At 48.7% G+C, this 18,892-nt stretch overlaps 1 protein-coding gene across 1 annotated transcript in view; it reads right to left on the reverse strand.

Annotated features, from left to right (window-relative positions):
- Window positions 1–14,678: 14,678 nt before the first annotated feature.
- HINT3 (histidine triad nucleotide binding protein 3) overlaps window positions 14,679–18,892 on the reverse strand; it is a 141,412-nt gene continuing 137,198 nt past the window's right edge. Inside the window, exon 5 of the mRNA XM_069607507.1 lies at window positions 14,679–17,051. Within this exon, the coding sequence (XP_069463608.1) occupies window positions 17,004–17,051 (48 nt within the window). The 3' untranslated portion in view covers window positions 14,679–17,003. The remainder of the gene's footprint in view (window positions 17,052–18,892) is intronic.

Raw genomic sequence — 18,892 nt, forward strand, 5'->3', positions numbered from 1 at the left:
CACGTACCCTGCTCGCACTGGCCCATTCGCGTGTGGAACTTCCCGCGCACCCCTGAAATACACGTACCCTGCTGAAATCGCGTGTGGAACTTCCTGCGCACCCATGGAATACACGTACCCTGCTCGCACTGGGACAATCGCGTGTGGAACTTCCCGCGCACCCCTGAAATACACGTACCCTGCTTGCAGGGGCCAATCGCGTGTGGAACTTCCCGCGCACCCCTGAAATACATGTTCCCCGCTTGGCGTTTGCTGTTTGCCAGCCCGGTGAACTGATCCAGGATTAGCGCAGCCCTTTGCGATGATTTAGCTATTTTGATGGCTTTTCCTTGCGCGAGGGCGTTCTTGGGGGCGTTACTGGCGCTGCTGCAGGGTCGCTGCGATTCTCTGCGCCACGGCTGGTTTGGGAGCCTAAAATCCATGAATACGCTGTGCGCGGAAATCGGTTTTAGCGCACGTGCCTGGCGCAGTCAATCGCACGCGGACACTCTGCGCCAGCCGCTTGCGACACTTTTCTGCGAAATTCTATGAATTACCCTGTAAGTCCCTAGAAGAATTTGAGGGGGGGTGTGTTCAAATGATGTCGGCTTTGGGAGTATCGGGCATGGACCTGATAAATAATCCAAATAAGGTTAAGAAATCCCTTAATCAGCTTGAATGGGTCAACCTTACTGCAAAATTCCATCAGCAAAAAAATGTACTTCACTTAGACCCAGGGACATCATTTAGGGGTAGCCAGGGGTCTCCCTTGCGACCTCTGGGGTCTCCCTTGTGACCTCTGTAAAAAAAAAATAATTAAAAAATCCGTTTTTTTATAATGCATACTCCTGGAGGGGCTGGCTTTCTTGTTCAGGCCCTTTAACAAAAAAAGAAGCAAAATAAGAACAGAAGTGCCACAAGTTTAACACTTTCAGCACTGACCCTAAATAAGAAAGAATAGGAATTCCAAATAATATGTCTTTCTGGAATTCTATACAATAATTGCTACACTCATTAAAGGTTTATTTCAGGCACACTTCAGGGGGTGAGTCAATGACTTAGTCTGTTCTTAAACGCCTCAGCTCAGTCTTTCATCCTTATGAGGTCGATAAATGAGTACCGACACAGGTTTGATGATGTCGGGTGTATATTTTTTCTACATAAAGCGCTTAAGCGTAAGTGCTATATAATAACACATCATCATCATTATCATTTGGTCATGATGCCTGCTTGCATTCACAGTAATTTGATAATATGGGCCTGTACACACTGATCTTAAAGCTACATATGGCGATCCATTGTTGCATGAAATGTACATCACATTATAGTGATATCGTAACCATATTTTTCGTAGTGTACAATGCTATGTGATGTCACTTCCTATTTTGTCAACAGGGGAAAGGTTGTGTTCCATTGCTTCCCGCAATATCACTTCGGGGTGGGGACAAACTACATCACTTCCTGTGATGTCATCAGGGGGTCAAAGGTCGTGTGATGTCACTTCCACTACCCCTGGCATTTTGGTGAAATGACGTCCCTGCTTAGTCCATGAACACAAACGAGTGAGTGATTTAGCGCAACATATGAAATGTTTCCCCGGTCAAAGAATGAGGCACGATTTTGTTTGTTTCCGTTGGAATCTTTATAAGACACTGGAAATACTACAAGGTCACAGTAAACTGACAAGGGAAATTAGCTTCTGCCGTTTCTGTACGGATAGTGGATCTATTGAATCCTTGAAACATCTTATAATGTGGTGCCCTGCACCGATTAAAAATCGTAATCTCTATTTTGCAAAGTATGTGGGTAAAATGGAACCGTTTGGTGTAGAGGTGTTTTGGAAAAATTGCCACACCGACCTCCTATGCGATTGCTGTTGTAGTTTTTCGAAACTCATTGGGTATAGAAGTTGACCCGTGAAAATTTGCTTTTAGGTAAATTGATTCTGCTACACATTAGTTGAAAATATTGGTCTATATGGTAAAAAAAAATGGTATATGAATTGACAGATATGTCTTTAAATTATGTATATGACAAAATGTTTTTTTATATTTTTTTCTCTTTTACGAGTAGGCAGAATGTATGAATTGAGGAATAATATTGACGTTTTGTTGGATGATGAATTATACTGTAAATGTTTATGTATTGATGTTTTTGTATGGGGTATTTTACTTTTTTTATTTTTGTTTTGTTAAGGTCGAGTATAATATAATATAATAAAAACAAAATCGATAAATACTGTCTCACAGTCTTTACTTTGCTTTAATGTTTCACACGTGCTTGAGATCCAAACTTCTTAGGTTTTGTAAGATTTTCTCTGCATTAGGAATCCCCCTCTCCTGGATTTTCTCTACTGGTTTCTTTCTCTTTTTATTTAATTCACTTGGCAGTTTCAAAAAATAATTCTTATTACGCTTGTATATGGAGTGCCTTCCCCACTCTTCAACACTGAGCTGTTGTGGTCATTTTCCCTCTTCCCAGGGTATTCGTTTCAGCCTTTCCTCTGTTTCCCACTCAGCCTTGTTTGTCAAGCGCTTTATTTGTTCCTCACATATCAACTTATTTGGGTTTACTATTTGAATGTCACCCTCAGGCCTTTCACGTGTTCCTCTATGTATACTTGATTGCCCGGGCGGTCTCCCGCCTCTCCCGTTCACCCCTGTACTTTTGTTTGGCCAGGGTGACGTTGCAGGGCTTGTCACTTGCTCGGGTAACCAGCTTCACATTTTCGCTTCTCGGTCTCAGGTTTCTCCAATGTTCCGTTCCTCATGTCTCTGTCGGTTGCTGTGGCCAAGGGACGCTGGCAGGTGGGAGCCGTCAGTGCTCCAGGCTGCATTGGTCTTGGCGTTGTTAGACGGGTGTCTGGTCCACCACGGGATAGTCGTGGTCACGCCACCACTTGGGCCAAGTTTTCTCTCCCCATCCCCACAACGGCTTCCCCGTTTCCTGCTTCACAGGGCCTTTGGCGTCTTGACCCGGCATTCTTCGCTATTCAAACTATTGCGTGTTCCGCTGCATCCTCCTGGTCAGCCTCTCCAAGGTGTGATTATGTCAGGGGGATTCCCCTGCACGCCATAATCTCTTGCCCCTTGTGATCCACTCATCCCAGTTATATACATATCTCTTCTTAAAGAGATATAGCTTATGGACGGCAGTCACATATATGCAGATACATTGGGTGGCCTAGAGAGTTGCTTGTGGGAATTAGAGTCCCTGTCCCCTAAGGTGGAGTCCCTCCCAGTGAGGATCAACTTGCCCAAACCCCTACACAGGGTCTTGGGAAGGGGGCTCACGCCCCTAGCCTCAACGGGGGTGTCTCCCCCTGGAAAGAACGGACGAATACCTTTGATTTGTCACACAGCATTTTGGTCCTCTATAGTGGTACACTAGAAGAGTTGAATATATTTAAACATTCCAATAGGAGTGTTCACAAGGGCTAGAAGGAATTTGTAGTGGCAGTCAGACTTCTATATAATAAGTTTAAGAGCAGATGTTCGATAATCGATGTTTCAAAGTATCTAAAAACAGATGCCAAAAATAAATTAGCAGTTTCCGACACCCAAGGTTGAGCAAGTTGGTTATTTGCATTCAGAGTAGTGAGGTTTATCGCTTAATACTCAGGAAATATCAACAGTTTATGGAAAGTGCAGGGGTCGCTACTGGCTGGGTGGTATTTTCATGGCAAAGACTTGCCCACTGCCGGGAGACTCTCCGGAGCAGTCCACGCCGCCGCCACCCTCCTCTGTAGAGCCATATGGAACGGCAGTACCGGGTCAGTTGGTGGACCTTGGTCGAGGATATCCGTGAGGTCATCCTGAAGAAAATGCCCTGGGGGAGCAGACCACCCCAAGTACTCGGTGACCCTAGAGATAAGGCGCTGGTACGAGGAGTCGGCATGGGTGCCATGCTCAGGCCTTTAAAACTCCACCTCCAGAGAGGTGTCCAGACCACTGGCGTCATGCAGGGACTGACGCAGGTCCTCAATCTGGCTATGGCCCGAGAGAATCTCATCTGGCACCATATCAGGAACCATGCCATCATCAGAGCCCTCATCCACCTCCGAAATGTACTCAAGATGGCGGAAAGTGGGCACAGAATGGGGAACAAAGCCATGCTTGACCTTGGCCAGAGCCTTTCTAGGGGGTTCCACCGTGCCCTGGGGTACCCCCATCGAAAGAGCCTCGAAAGGTGTTGAGGACGTCGAGTGAATCGGCATTGACGCAGAACCCACAGCATCAACGGCGTCGACACAGGCCTCGAGGGCGGAGCCCCGAGCGTGTCCCTCGACATCCTGGGCGCTGATGGCGTCGACGACTTCCTTGGAGGCGGAGCCTCGAGAGAGTCCCTCGACGACCTCGGCGCCACAGGCGTCGACGTCTTCCTCGAAGACATCACAGGCTCACACGGTCTCGAGCGCGTTGAGGACCGGGACCTGGAACGGGCGTGACTAGAACGATTCCCCTTGTCCGAGCGGGACCGCTCCCACGAATCGTGTCGACCACCCGAGCCCGAAGGTGTACGAGCAGTGTCTCTAGTCCGATCACGACCGACCCCACTCAGAGGCGCAGACGGACCAGTGCCCTGCGATTCGAGAATCGCTAGCATTTTCTTACCGAAGGAAGCCCATTCCTCCGGCGTCACATGCTTGGTGGGATAAGCGACCCGCAGAGTCCTCGGATGAGGAAGGGGAAGGTGACCGATGACGGTGCTTCCGGGAGTGCTTCGAAGAGGCAAAGGAGTGGCGGGACCCACTCCGGGACCAAGACCCACTGGACTTCCAACAACGATGCAGAGAGTCGCCCCTCGAATCGTCTGTCGAAAGCCCCGCGGACCTCGACTTCCGGGGCTTGGACACCTTACCGACCGACAGTTTCTTCTTGCGCTCCCGCAAGGCTTTAGACGTAAGCGACTGGCAGTCGACACAACCATCCGTGTCATGGGCCTTCCCGAGGCACCAGAGGCAGACGTCGTGCGAGTCCGTTACCGACATCTTGGACCCGTAGTCTCCGCACTTCTTGAAGCCCGGACGCGGGGTGGAAGAAGAGGTAGACATTACAAAGGACTTTTAACTTCACAAACGAACAGGTTCGAAGAACCGAAAGAACAGAAACTCCAAAGAGTCGAGGCGCGCCGAGATCTCCGAAGCAAACACGTTCGCGGAAAAAATGGAACTGAGGCTACGGGCGTCGTGCGTCCTACTTAGAACATCCAGTGACGTCAGCCGTCAAAGGAGGTCCTCGAGGGCGGCCTATCGACGTCATCGACGCAGGACGCAGAAAGTTTTTCCAAAGCAGCACAGCTGTGGTGATTACTGTCATAGATATGGAATACGTCGGAGGACCCAATCCCCTCGAAAAACTTGCATAGTCTTCATCTGGACAGGGAACTTGTCCAATATATTGACAATAAACCCTCAATGGCTATTATGTCCAGAATAATAAAAGGCACCAGTAGAACTTGGTTGGAACAAGGGAAAACAGGGTTCCACAAATGTGACCATTGGTCAATTTGACAACCTGCACTGAATAAGAGAAGTGAGTTACAGACTATCAGTGAAGGGGGGGGGGGGTCAATATCTGTGAGAATCAATTGGGGAATCCAACCTTATGTTGGAAGCACTGTAAGAAAATTAAGAATTACCATCAAGGAACAACTCAGTAGCATTATTAAAAATGATTCAAGATGTCCCTTAGCACAACTTTGGACATTCGTTACCAGATGGATAACAATGAAGAGTTAAGGAATGGAGAACATTCAGAAAATGGAATAAGGAGACAACAGAGCGCACATGGCACCAAAGGGAAGTGCACACTATTTTTTATTCAATTGGTTCTGGTTTAAACAGGGGCTCAGTGTTTTTCTTCAAATGAATGTATAAAATATCACCTACTATTGTTCCAGAATACTGTTGAAGTGTGGCTATGAATGATTGCCATAGGAACCCATTTTGGGACAATTGTCTTACTAATATATGTGTGTGATCCAATCCCTTAACCATTAACAATCAATTAACTCTGGGACATGTTTGTGCAACATATGATCTTTAGCCTGAGGGAATTCAACTATTAATATGCCTATATTTACTAGTCTGAGTGCAGGCAGAAATATATATATAAATGAATGCCCAACCTCTAGGATTATTAATCGGAAATTGTAGCAGCAAGGAGAGGGGGTTTTTAAAATATATTAAGAGGTATTTTCATATATTTTAAAAAAACTCTCTCCTTGCTGCATTATTTAAAGTACTATACTTGCACTTCCCTTGGCAATAAGAGTTATATATAAATGGTCACGGTCACAAAAATGATAATATGGAAGAGAAACTACCTCGCACATTGGTCTGACCCCCCCTGTACAACCTGTGCAATATGTGTATGAGGGATCATAAATGTATGGGCTAAACGCATAAAGTAGCCTCATTTCGGACGAAATACAGCAAGAGGTAAATTAGCACTCGGCTATGAATTCTGCTCCAGAATTAATTCAGCGAAATCGCATGATAGTCAGTAGTAAATGCTGCCAGTGGTAAGAATACTGTCAGTGATAACTCATTTCCTGCTACTGACCTCCTTTTCATCAACACAGCAATTACACGGTGGAAATAGATTTGCAGATGGCAAATGAAATGTATTGCCTATATCAATTCCAATTAACAAGCCAGATACTAACTGAAAATAGTGTTAACATATTTTACTGTAATCGTTTTAATATTCATCCCTTTTAGTGTAAATTTGCAGAGTATATTTAGAGTCTCAAAATTATGTAATATGTGCTTATTTAGCCATGATTCTATCGCATATGTTATGAATGTGGATTTTATGGAAATTAATTCCGAAATAAAGCATGAATTTAACTAAACTGAAAAGGCTCATTCCATTTTGACAATGCCTCCAGGTTGTGACCATGGCAGTTTCAGATTGGAAATGACTAAACAGTGTCCCACTCCCTCCAGCAAATGCCTGACAGCCTGATATGTCGCCAAGGAAATAACACTGTTCAAAGTTTCATATTACCCCAGAAACCACTCCACCCCTACAGACCAAGACACACACCAAATAATATAGAGGCTGCTCCCTCTTCTCCGTCTTGTACCAGCTTCCGATTTCCAATAGCTTCCTAGTGCCACATGCTAGACACAAGAATCAGGGAGAAGACTGCTATCAACACTACTTTCTCCCCGATCCTGCCCACTTTTGCACACCACTAGAAGTCAGCCAGCAACCCATCTTCACTAACCCGTGGAAAGCAATTCCTTTGTGTTGCTGCAAAGGTCTTCTATGGCCCGGGCAGCTAAGCACCACACCGAGGTCTATAGACATTTACATTTATCCTTCGACTGTGGCAGAGGCAGTGCTTAATTTGTAAAAGGAACAAGTTACTTACCTGTAACTGTTGTTCTCCAGCATGGGTCTGGCATGGATTCACATGCTCATGAATATTCCCCGTCGTCAGGCTGGGAATCCTCGGTAAAGAAAAAACCAGTATCAGTTTCGTTTCTGATCTGTCTTTCGTAGTAATAACCAATCACTGGTCTCTGCGTCATACTGACCACAGCCAATGACTGCCCTCTACCTAAGCACCGCCTCTGGCAGCCATCTTCAGATTTGGAAGCACGTGAAGTGGCAGTATGACCAAGTGAAGAGCCGCAGAGGGGTAGGCGGGAGGGTTCGCATGTGAATCCATGCCAGACCCATGCTGGAGAACAACAGTTACAGGTAAGTAACTTGTTCCTTCTCCAGCATGGGGTCTGGCATGGATTCACATGCTCATGAATAAAGAATACATAGCAGTACACACATGCACAACCACGGGAGGTGGCAAAGGCTCAACATTAAGCATTGCATCAAACTCAACATTAAGCATCTTACCTCCTCACCAGGCTCACCTCAGGCGAACAGGTTGCGCAGCACTGCTTGGCCGACCCTGGACTCCTCCCTGGAATCCCGATCGACGCAGTAGAACTTCGTGAAGGTGTGCGTCGACCTCCACGTAGCAGCCCTGCATATGCCCAGCAGGGGCACACCAGAAAGGAACGCCGTGGTAGCTGCGATCGCTCTGGTGGAATGGGCTCTCGGACGGCCGGGCAGCGGTCGGATTGCCAACCGATGACAGTACATGATACAGCCGGAGAGCCATCTGGAAATGGAAGCCTTCGAGAGAGCCTTCCCCTGATTGACAGGTCCAAAGTTCACAAAGAGTTGTGACGTCTTCCGAAAACACTTCGTGCGGTCCACGTAGAACTTCAGCGCTCTAGCCACATCCAGCGAGTGCAAAGTCCTCTCAGCCGGCGACGAAGGCGACGGGAAGAACACAGGCAACACCAAGGGTTCGTTGAGATGGAAGTCCGACGGTACCTTGGGCATGAAGGAGGGGTGCGTCCTGAGCACTACCCTCGTGTCGTGAAAAGTCAAGTACGGGGCCTTGCAGGAAAGGGCCTGGATCTCTCCCACCCGTCGTGCGGAGGTGATGGCCACAAGAAACGCTGTTTTCCATGACAGAAACTTCAACGGGGCCGAGTGCAGAGGCTCGAACGGAGGTCCCATGAGCTTGGTCAGCACCACGTTGAGCTCCCACGCCGGGGCCGGAGCCTTCACCGGCGGGAACGATCTGAACAGTCCCTTCATGAACTCTTTCACCAGACGATGAGACCACAAGGACGTCCGTCCCGTGGTTCTGGTGTATCGGGAGATCGCAGCAAGATGAATCTTGATGGACGCGTGTGCCAGTCCAGCTTTGGCCAGCGTCAGCAGGTACGGCAGAACTTGGGGAGCCGTAATCCGTAGAGGGTTAATCTTCTGTGCGTGGCACCAGACAGAGAACCTCTTCCATTTGTGTCCGTAGCATTTAAGAGTCGAGGACGCTCTGGCCTTTGCAAGAACCTCTCTGCAGTCGGCCGGTATGTCGTATCCTCCGAACTCTAGCGCTGCAGGAGCCAAGCCTGCAAGTTCAGCGATTTCGGGTCGTGGTGGAGGATGGCACCTCCTTCCCTGGAGAGCAGATCCGCGTCCACCGGCAGCTTGATTGGCGGGGACGCTGACAAGTCCAGAAGGTCCGGGAACCATATCTGCCTTGGCCACGCAGGTGCGACGAGGATCATCCTGCACCGTAACCTCTTGAGCTGGTTGATGAGCCGGATTAGCAGTGGCAAAGGAGGGAACGCGTAGAGGAACAGGCCCTCCCAGGGGAATGAGAAAGCATCGCCCATGCTCCTCGCCTGGGGAAACCTGCTGGCGAACCTCCGGCACTTGGAGTTCGTCGCCGTCGCGAACAGGTCGATCTGGGGTGTGCCCCACCGTCGGAAGAGGCGATCCACTAGATCCTGCTGTAGTTCCCACTCGTGGCACGAGCGCAGCTCCCTGCTGAGTGAGTCGGCGATGGTGTTTTTTATCCCTGCCAGATGAAACGGCACCAGAAACATCCCTTGGGCGACTGCCCAATGCCACAGGTCCTGCGCCTCCTTGGACAGTGCTGGGGACCTGGTTCCGCCCTGTTTCCTGATGTAAAACATGGTGGTGGTGTTGTCGGTGAAGATCCTCACCACCTTGCCCTTGAGGGACGGAAGGAAGGACCTGAGGGCCCAAAACACTGCACGGAGCTCCAGGACGTTGATATGTAAGGATTTCTCCGTCGGGAGCCAAAGGCCCCTTGCGTGCAGATTTTCGGTGTGCGCTCCCCACCCTTCCAGGGAGGCATCCGTGGTCACTGTCTCCTGGTGGGCTGGGGTCTGGAAGTCCATGCCCGTCGTCAGATGCGCGCGAGTGCCCCACCACCGGATCGCTCGTCGGAAACTCTCGTCGAGTGTGATCCTTTCCTCGAAGTTGCCCGTCGTTTGGATCCAGCGCGCGTCCAGGAACTCCTGCAACGGGCGCATCCGGAGCCTGCACATGGGAATGAGGTAGATGCAGGAAGACATCATTCCGAGGAGGGACTTGATGGACCTCACCTTGGCCGCGTCGGCCACCAACATCCGCTGCCCCTTGCCCAGGATGGTCCTGGTCCTCTCCTCCGACGGGGAGGCCCGAAGGGACACTGTGTTGAGCCTCGCTCCCAGAAACAGTGTGTCTTGCGCGGGTACCAGGTGGGATTTGGCGTAGTTCACGGAGAATCCCAGGTACGTGAGAAGTTGGACGGTCCTTGCCGTGTGGACCACGGCGAGCTCCCTTGTCTTGGCTCGGATGAGCCAGTCGTCCTGGTAGGGGTAGACGTGGATCCCTTCGCGGCGCAGCTGAGCCACCACCGGTGCGAGGCACTTGGTGAACACCCTGGGTGCCGACCGTAGACCGAAGGGGAGGGCTTTGAACTGGTAATGCCGCCCTTGGACCACAAACCTGAGGAATTTTCGGTGCCCCTTCAAGATGGGAATATGGAAGTAGGCATGCTCCAAATCCAACGACGACAGGAAGTCTCCTTCCTCCAGCTGACCCAGGACGTGCTGGAGGGTGACCATCCGGAACTTTTGTGCCTTGATGAACTTGTTCAGACGTCGCAGGTCCAGGATGGGGCGCCATCCTCCCGTCTTCTTCTTCACGAGGAAGTATCTCGAGTAGACTCCGGAGCCCCAAAGCCTCTTTGGGACGAGTTCGATCGCGCCCTTCTTGAGCATCGCCTTCACCTCCAGGAGAAGTTGAGGGACGTGAAGTTCTTTCCTGGCCACGGGGGGGACGCGCGGACACTTTCTTTGAAACTCGAGCGCGTGGCCCCGGGCCAAGGCGTCCAGCACCCAACGGTCGGTGGAGATGGACTCCCACACGCTGACGAAGCTCGCCAGCCGGCCTCCCACCGGGGTGCTTCGGTGGGGGCCCGACCCCCCGGCCGGTTCAATCCTGCTTCGACGAGGCTTTAGCGCCTTGTCCTTGGCGACGACGGTGGGGTCTGCCAGGCTTGCCTCGTCCTCTGTAGGCCTCCTGAGATGACGAGCGGGCCGCTTGACGGTAGGAGGAGAAACCACCGCCGGAACCTTTGGAGGCGCCCTTGCCTCCGCTGCTCCGAAAGGGCGTCCGTCGTTGTTGCAGAACTCCAAGGGCCCGGGCCGTCTCGGTGTCCGCTTTAATGGCCTGAAGGGAATCGTCCACCGTTTTCCCAAACAGGTTGTTCCCATCGAAGGGCATGTCCAGGACTCTGGTCTGAACGTCTTGATGGAAGTCCGTAGCCTTGAGCCATCCACGCCGCCTAAGGCAAACGCTGTTGCCCAACTGGCGGAACCCAGTGTCGGCGATGTCCGTCGCAACGGTAATGGCGTGGTCCGAAGCCACCTCACCTTCCTGCAGGATCTCCAGGGCCTCTGCCCTCTTGTCGTCCGGCAAGAAGTCCAGCAGGGGAGCCAGTTTGTACCAGAGCTCCCTGTCGTATCGGGCCACGATAGCCAAGGCGTTGGCAGCTTTAATCGTCGTCGCTGCAGACGAGATGACTCTGCGTCCCATAGCGTCCAATTTCTTTCCCTCGCCGTCCGGTGGGGAAGTCGATGTGGAGGCCGCACCCCCCCGCTTTTTTCCTGGCCGCCGCGGAGACGACGGAGTCCGGGGTAGGCTGCGCCCGGAGGCACAGGGGGGCCGTGTCCGGGACCCGGTACTTTTTCTCGTACCGGTCTCTTCTAGCTGGCGTCGTGGACGGGTTCTTGAGGAGGGTGAGGCCCTCATCCCAAATGTCGTCCAATAGAGGCACCGCGAGGACCGTCTTCCTCTCTTGGCCTCGCGCCGCTGATAAAGGAAACCTTCCTTCTTCTTCTCCTCAGGGCAGAGTTGGAAAAGCTCGGATGCCCTGGCGATCATTGAGTGGAACGATCCAATCTCGTCGGGCGGAGAAGCCCTGGTGGGAGGCGACGACGGTACATCCTCATCATATACCTCGTCATCCGTACCCGTCGCTGCCGTGTCAGTCCCCGTATCATCCCCTCGGGTGGACGGGGAGGAGGGCTGGAAGGGGCACGACGGCGGAAAAGGAGGTGGAGGGTGGATCCTTCTTTTCTTGGTAGGGGGAACACCAGAAGGTCCCGGTTCTGGGTCCCCCGACGGGAGAGGTTCCGTCGGCAACGGTAGTCTCGTCCTTATCTCAGAGCATAAGGACTGTATAGCCAACAAAATGGCCGCCGAGTTGTCTTGCGGCGCTGGCAGAGGGGAATCCGACGGGCGATCAGGGGCCCCGTCGGTACCCTCGACGATGTCGTCACCTGCGTCGGGATCCATCCCGACGGGCCGGTCTTCTTCCACGCCGAGGCCGTGGCTTAAGACCTCGACCAGCTCCTCCTCCGAGGTTGAGGCCGAATCTACGACGACGCCCTGACCCCCCTTTTTCTTCCCCACGGGGGATTTCACGGGGGTCCTATTGATGGGCACAAAAGAGGACTCCCTCCGAGGTGGCAGGGAGACTCTGAGCCCCGAGGTCGCCACCACTGGTGTAGCCTCCACAGGCTGAGCCAGGGCCGCCGCGACAGTTTCGATAGAGGGCTGGCCGGATGGATTAAGGCCTTCACCACCTTAGGTGCGCTCACCGCCTTATCCTTGAGGGGGGGGACACTGCCTCGCTCCCCCTCCGCCTTCGAGCTCGACCGGGGCCTCTCCAGGAGCTTCGCCGGGTGCTCGGCCTTCCTCTTACCCGACCCAGAGCGTTGGCCCGTGGTTGATGGTGCCGGGGAGGGTGCGCCCTGCCTGGCGCCCGTAGAGCCCGACCGGTCGGCGCTCCCGGTGCCAGCGGACTCGCGGTGCTTGGCCTTATGTTGGACCCCCGTCGCCGGGGCGTCCTCAAAGGTCTTAGAAGACAGCTCGGATTTCTTCCTCTTCTTCTCGCCGGACGGGCTCTTCCCTTCTAGCCAGTTGGCGAGACGTTGATGGCGTTCCTTCATGGTCCGCTCCGACATGTTGCCGCAAAACGCACAGTTCTTCTCCACGTGCGTCTTGTCCTCATGTAGGCAGTAAAGACAAAAAGAGTGTTCGTCCTCCTTGAAGACGTTCTGCAGCTGGCATCCAGGGCAGACCCTGAACAGCTTTCCGGGCGTCGAGCTTCCCTTCTCCTGGGCCATGGCCGGGCCTGAGAAACTTCTGGAGTCCTCCAAAAGCGTAGCTCGACGAAATCTTCACCCTTGAGGGGCGCAGACGAATCCGAAACGGGTCCCCGTTGATCGGATGGAGAGTCGGTGGAGCTTGAGGCTCTTTTGACCGAAAAAACGAAGTTTTTGAGAAAAAACGTGAAAAAAATAGCACTAACGCTCGAGAGCAATAGCACGAGGATCCCAACACATTAACGTGCGGTAAAAATCTGAAGATGGCTGCCAGAGGCGGTGCTGTGGTCAGTATGACGCAGAGACCAGTGATTGGTTATTACTACGAAAGACAGATCAGAAACGAAACTGATACTGGTTTTTTCTTTACCGAGGATTCCCAGCCTGACGACGGGGAATATTCATGAGCATGTGAATCCATGCCAGACCCCATGCTGGAGAACAATAATAACATTTTGCAGCACTGAGCAGAGAGGGGGGCAACTCCCAGCCCACTGATGCTGCCACCCATGGCTGCACCCCACAATGTCGGTTTATGTAGGGTTAAAGTAGCAACTTCCACTAGCTATTGTGGGTGAAGGATACTCTATTTCACAAGTGCAATTTAAAGATGCAAATCAATATAAAATCACATACTAGTTTAAGTACTTCTTTAAACACATCCTCATTGTTAACAGTTTGGCAAGTGGAAAATGTTGACCCTCTATCCACAGAAAAAAGAGCAAATGTGCTCTCCTATGGTAAATTGACTGACAAACCCTGAAAAATATGGGTGTATAGGTTGGCTCAATTACAACTACTCCTCTTGGGCAATGGTCTTTTCTCTGGCCTTGCCCCTGTGTTGGTGCTTCATGCTGGTGACTGTCCTCTTGTTCTCAAACTACACTGGTAGTGTTGCTGGTTATTACTGTAGTGGAGCTGCAGCAATGTTATGCAGGATGACTGGAGCAGTGTACGGGCATGGCAAGTAAAAGCACCCAGTATTGTCACTTTCCAGCTCATTGCTAGCCATGAAAATCGATAACTAGCACTACCCTGCTCACCTTGGTCAGCATGCTCATAACTAATAATGAGCCAGCCCAGAATGAACAGACTGGCCAGCGCACACTGTTGTTGCGACAACTGAATAGGAGTTAAAATAATACATTTGTCAAAACACCACATCATAATCAGACAGTCTGAGAAAATAAGTGCAGAGGCTCAGAAATAAGTGCCAGCGCTGGGCCCTGGCAAACACTCCCGCAAATTAAGCACTGCGAGAATTGTGCCTTGCCACACATGGTACAGGGGTGAAGCAGAGTATGTTGCTCTTGGCCCTTTTGCAATTGACAAACTATTGTGTCAAGATGGATTCTACAAGGTCCTGCGTCTATGCACCATTTCACATACTCTGTCACAATGGACATACCCCAAACAGTTCCATATCATTTCCTTTATAGGCAACGTGTATGTTGCACATTAACCTATTCATCTTCCACTCTGGACAATAATCTCAGTCAAAGTTCAATGGGACAGGGGAAGACAGGTTATACATTATATATGTTCATGTAAAGTGTAAAAAATGATATTTGTAGGTGACCAACATGTGGCATGCAACATTGGCTCTTACAAAGGTGATCATATAATTGTTAAAACATATAATTCCATCTCTAAATTCAGATGGCCTTGCATAGAACTTTGATGCCCTTTATGAAAAACACAAAACCATTTTTCAACATTTTATTGACATTGTTAAAAACACACATTTCCCACATACTTTGGCATTGTTTAAAACAACATATACAGGGTAGCATTACAATCACCTAAAAATGGCATAAGGATACAAAAGTTGTCTGTGTATCCACATGTTTTTACAGAGCTCGTTGTACAGAATTTGTGCAATACTGTTTTAACTATGTTATAACTTTCCTTATCCATAAATGGGGGGTCCCATCGCATGCCTCTCATTAAAACCCACTTTGTACCACATTTACCCAACTGCGATCTACACTTTTTCAGTCTTACCTCACTGTATATTGTTGGGGTTACTGGGCATTCATTACTGATACTAAGAAGACATTTCAATATCATGGTATTTTTATTTAAATCTGTATATCAGATTTGTTAAAAATCACATACTCTTGTATGGCTAACTCATAAAAAATATTAATTAAAAGGTTCAATGGGAACATATGCGCACATAAAACCAGAACCAGCACCTTTGAAAAGAGCCCCTCAGCTGTTAAGGGATGAAGGAGCACAAGTAGAAGTAAACATTTGGCTCATCATGGAATGTACTGCAACACTTAGTTAGCAAGAGCCATTTGCTGCGTTCCGCGAGGTGTGACTTGAAACGGCAGATTGCCAATACCTGATCAAAGTTCTGATATAACTAAAGGCACTTAGTTGCAAGTGAATATTAGAAAAAAGGCAATGGGGGATTTTAGGGTGGAACTAATGAATCGAACTCTGCTTCATAACAGGATTTCACATTATATAATGCATTACTTTATTTATTGGCAAGATTTACATGACAGTATAAGGCATACCACAAGCAGCCTTCAAAATACGTTTTCCAGTATAAGCGACTAACACAATCTTTACATGTAATACAGACAAATGTAGCAGGCAATCTTCAGGATTCAGGCTACTATGCAGCATTTACATACACAAGGACAGATACAAAATCACAGTTTATTTAGTTTAAATGTCTTAATACTAGCAGAACGTTTACTTTTCACCAGGAGAAGAAGGGTGCATAGGAATTGATGTCAATAAACAAACAATTGTATCGCAGCATAGCCCATTGCTAGTGGGGCAATTTCATTTGCTTAAGAGGTACACACATTATTGAACAGGAAACTAGTTTCTACCCAAGTGACAGTGGTGCAGTTAGTTAATAGGGCAGTACAGATGGATGGCTACAAGTTACACATACCATGGCATCCAAAAAAGGCCTTTCTGCTTGAACACAAAGGAAACCCAACATGGGCCAACGCAGCCAATTTCACTGCAGTAGCCGACACTCATGCCATTTATGCCAAAAGACCAATACAAATATTCATACAAAATGGTTTTTTATGTAGTGTATGTTATCACAGTCTTGCAGCACTATAGTTAATAGGTGTTAATAATGTCCAATTGAATGATGACCCTTTTATCAACCTCAGAGTGATGAAAGACTGCGCTAACGCTGCTGATGTATGCATGACTGATCTCGCAGACAACCTATAGATCTCAGTAGTGAGAGCTAAACTCACTGAGCTATCCAACCGGTTTGTGTCTAAGGGGAATATAAATACAATACACACTTTTTGGGGACCATTAGGGAATCACAGGGAACTTTTCTAAGAAGAAAATTAGCACTGTATGTAATCTCATTGGTTCCACACACAGTGGTTCTTCCCATAGCACAAATTAGCCCTTATGTTAGGAGGGGCACATCAAAGGCCCTAATCTATACATTGAGCACCTTGATAAACGAGAAAGTCAATCGCTAAAGTAAATAACATTTCCCTTCTTGCAATGAAAGTACCCGCAAATGGCTCTAATGCAATAAGAAAGTGGCAAACCATGCAAGTGCCCCAAAAATACATTGCGTTGTTTTACACCCGCTTTTCAACTTTAAACTCATGCTTAGCAAAAGGTCTTATGCAGATAAAAAGGACGGTTGAATTAGTTAATTAAAGTTTCACCTGCCACTCTGCAGGAATTAAGGATATGCTGAGATTGGATTTCAGGTAGAGGTTTGCATACTCGGGACTATAAATTACAGGCTAATATAGATAGATGAATCTTTAGGGTAAATAATGTTGTTTAGTACAGCTGATATTGTGAATTAAATGCAGTGGGAGTCACCTTTCATAAATGACCAAAAGCAATACATTCTTACAAAGCTTTCTTTTTTATGGATCAAATGAGTACTGTTTACGCAGTGAGCATCTCATGTCAAATAAAGAACAGCAGATAAGTTAAAGTTCAGCGTTTATGCATCATACTTCATGGAAATAGGTCGATCAACTGATACTCAAAGAGTCCAGGATTGTTGCCTTCAACTGGCCGTATTTTCAGCCTGCAGCCTCTCAATTAGTTGATCCGCCTGGATTGGAAAAAGAGGATACACATCATCTGGGTACAGTCATGAGTAAGCATATTGTACATGCTATGCTGTGACAGATCAAAGCAATCCTCGGCAGATTAGCCACATACACTGACATCCAGGCAGATTAAGTGGGGCATTTCATTTGGACTTCTGTACTGTGGCAATATGCGTTTTGTATGTACTGAACAAAAAGGTGAGGGCTTCGATCACAACTCTTGTACCTGAGGATAAGTCACTGGAACAATCCCTATACAAGGTCCTCCCCAAAAGCTCAAAGTCATAAACAAGCAGGTAAGATACATGTGACCAAGGGGGAAGATTCTAGTGAACAGAGACTGGGGACATCACATACTGACAACATATGTTTTATACAATGTAGTGGTCAACGGTTGAATATCCAGTATGTACAAGGAGGAGAGGAAGAGATCAAGCGGGAGGGATGATGTGGTGCCCTTCCGAGGAGAGGAGATGCAGTTGAAGGAAACATTTGAATGCAGGTATAGTAGTCTCATTTTATATCCAGGGTAGAAAGTTCAAGGGAAGGGTCGAAGGAAAGAAGGTCAAGGTTCAGCAAATGTAAGCTATGCAAGTCTGGCAGTGCAGGCTTTGCACAAGCCTCTGTACACCATAAGTAAATGGAGATTGCATTGATGAAGACTTACAGACGTTTAGTTTGGGAATCATTCAAAGACTTAGAATACCACAAGGTTGAACATATTGCATCGCATCTCAGTTGAGAACAGAATACAAAGTAGCCATCTTGGTGTACCCGCTGCGTGAGACCGTCCAGTGCAAAATGCGACGCATGGTACTGGTTAAACTAAGCAATCTTTATTAAATTAGTTATCAGGTTTAAGGGTTGGCTACATGCCTACATGTCCTGGGGAAAAGCTACAAACAATAGGAATATTTTTTTAAGTAGACAGTGAACGGGTCATATTTATATAACTTGAGTTTTTCTTACAGGTGCTGGGCACTTTGGAGGCTTCTGTTCCTCTCCCCAAATGCTAATGTTCGCCCCATTCTTATAAGTCTTTGTCTAACCCTGAGATATCCACCTCTACAAAGAAAAAGTCTTTCAAACTGGTGGGCAAAGTAAAGTTCCATTATCTAGTTTGAATGAGTTCTTCGCCGCCAAGATATCCAGTTCTAACAATAGGAGTTTTTGAAGGTTTGGCCCCTAAAACAATCTTCACAAACCTACTTGTCCAAGTCCAACCCTTTTCTAATATCACCAACAAAGTATTTCTCAGGGCAGGCTCTTGTATCCGTTACACACAATCTAGTATGATTAATATGGCCTCTCTGCTTAGCCTAGCTCTTTCATGTCCTCTCCTCAGACATGGCTCATGGTTCACAATAGGCCTCGCCTGGTCTTGGCTTGATTCAGGATTCTAACAGGCCTCCCCAGACCTTAGCTTAGTTTGGGTTTCTCACCAGATGTAATGGTTATTCATGCCCCTCAAACCCCTCCACCACCCCCATTGGGTTTGTCTGGCAGTCAATTAACCTCCTCCCATGGGTCAGTCTCTCCCATTTACCTTTGGAGTGCTGTTGCCAATACCCTGGGCCAATATTCCCTTGCAGGGTCCCCAAGTGAGGACTGCTTCCTCTAGATTCGTCTAGCATTTCCCAGAATCTTCAGCCTTGTTCGAGGGGCTTCATGACTCTTCAGCAAGGGAGCATGAGCAGACATGTCTGCTATCTCCAGGAGTCTCTGCCCTTCTGAATGTCCCTAGCCCCTGTCATACTTCCTCAACAGGGGCTTGGATTCTAGGCTGACTTCCAATCACTTATACCTCATTCCAACTTGACATCTCAGGGTTAACTGGTTATTC

This window comes from Ambystoma mexicanum, chromosome 4q (assembly GCF_040938575.1).
Source record: "Ambystoma mexicanum isolate Mex_15411 chromosome 4q, UKY_AmexF1_1, whole genome shotgun sequence".
In the NCBI taxonomy this organism is placed as follows: domain Eukaryota; kingdom Metazoa; phylum Chordata; class Amphibia; order Caudata; family Ambystomatidae; genus Ambystoma; species Ambystoma mexicanum.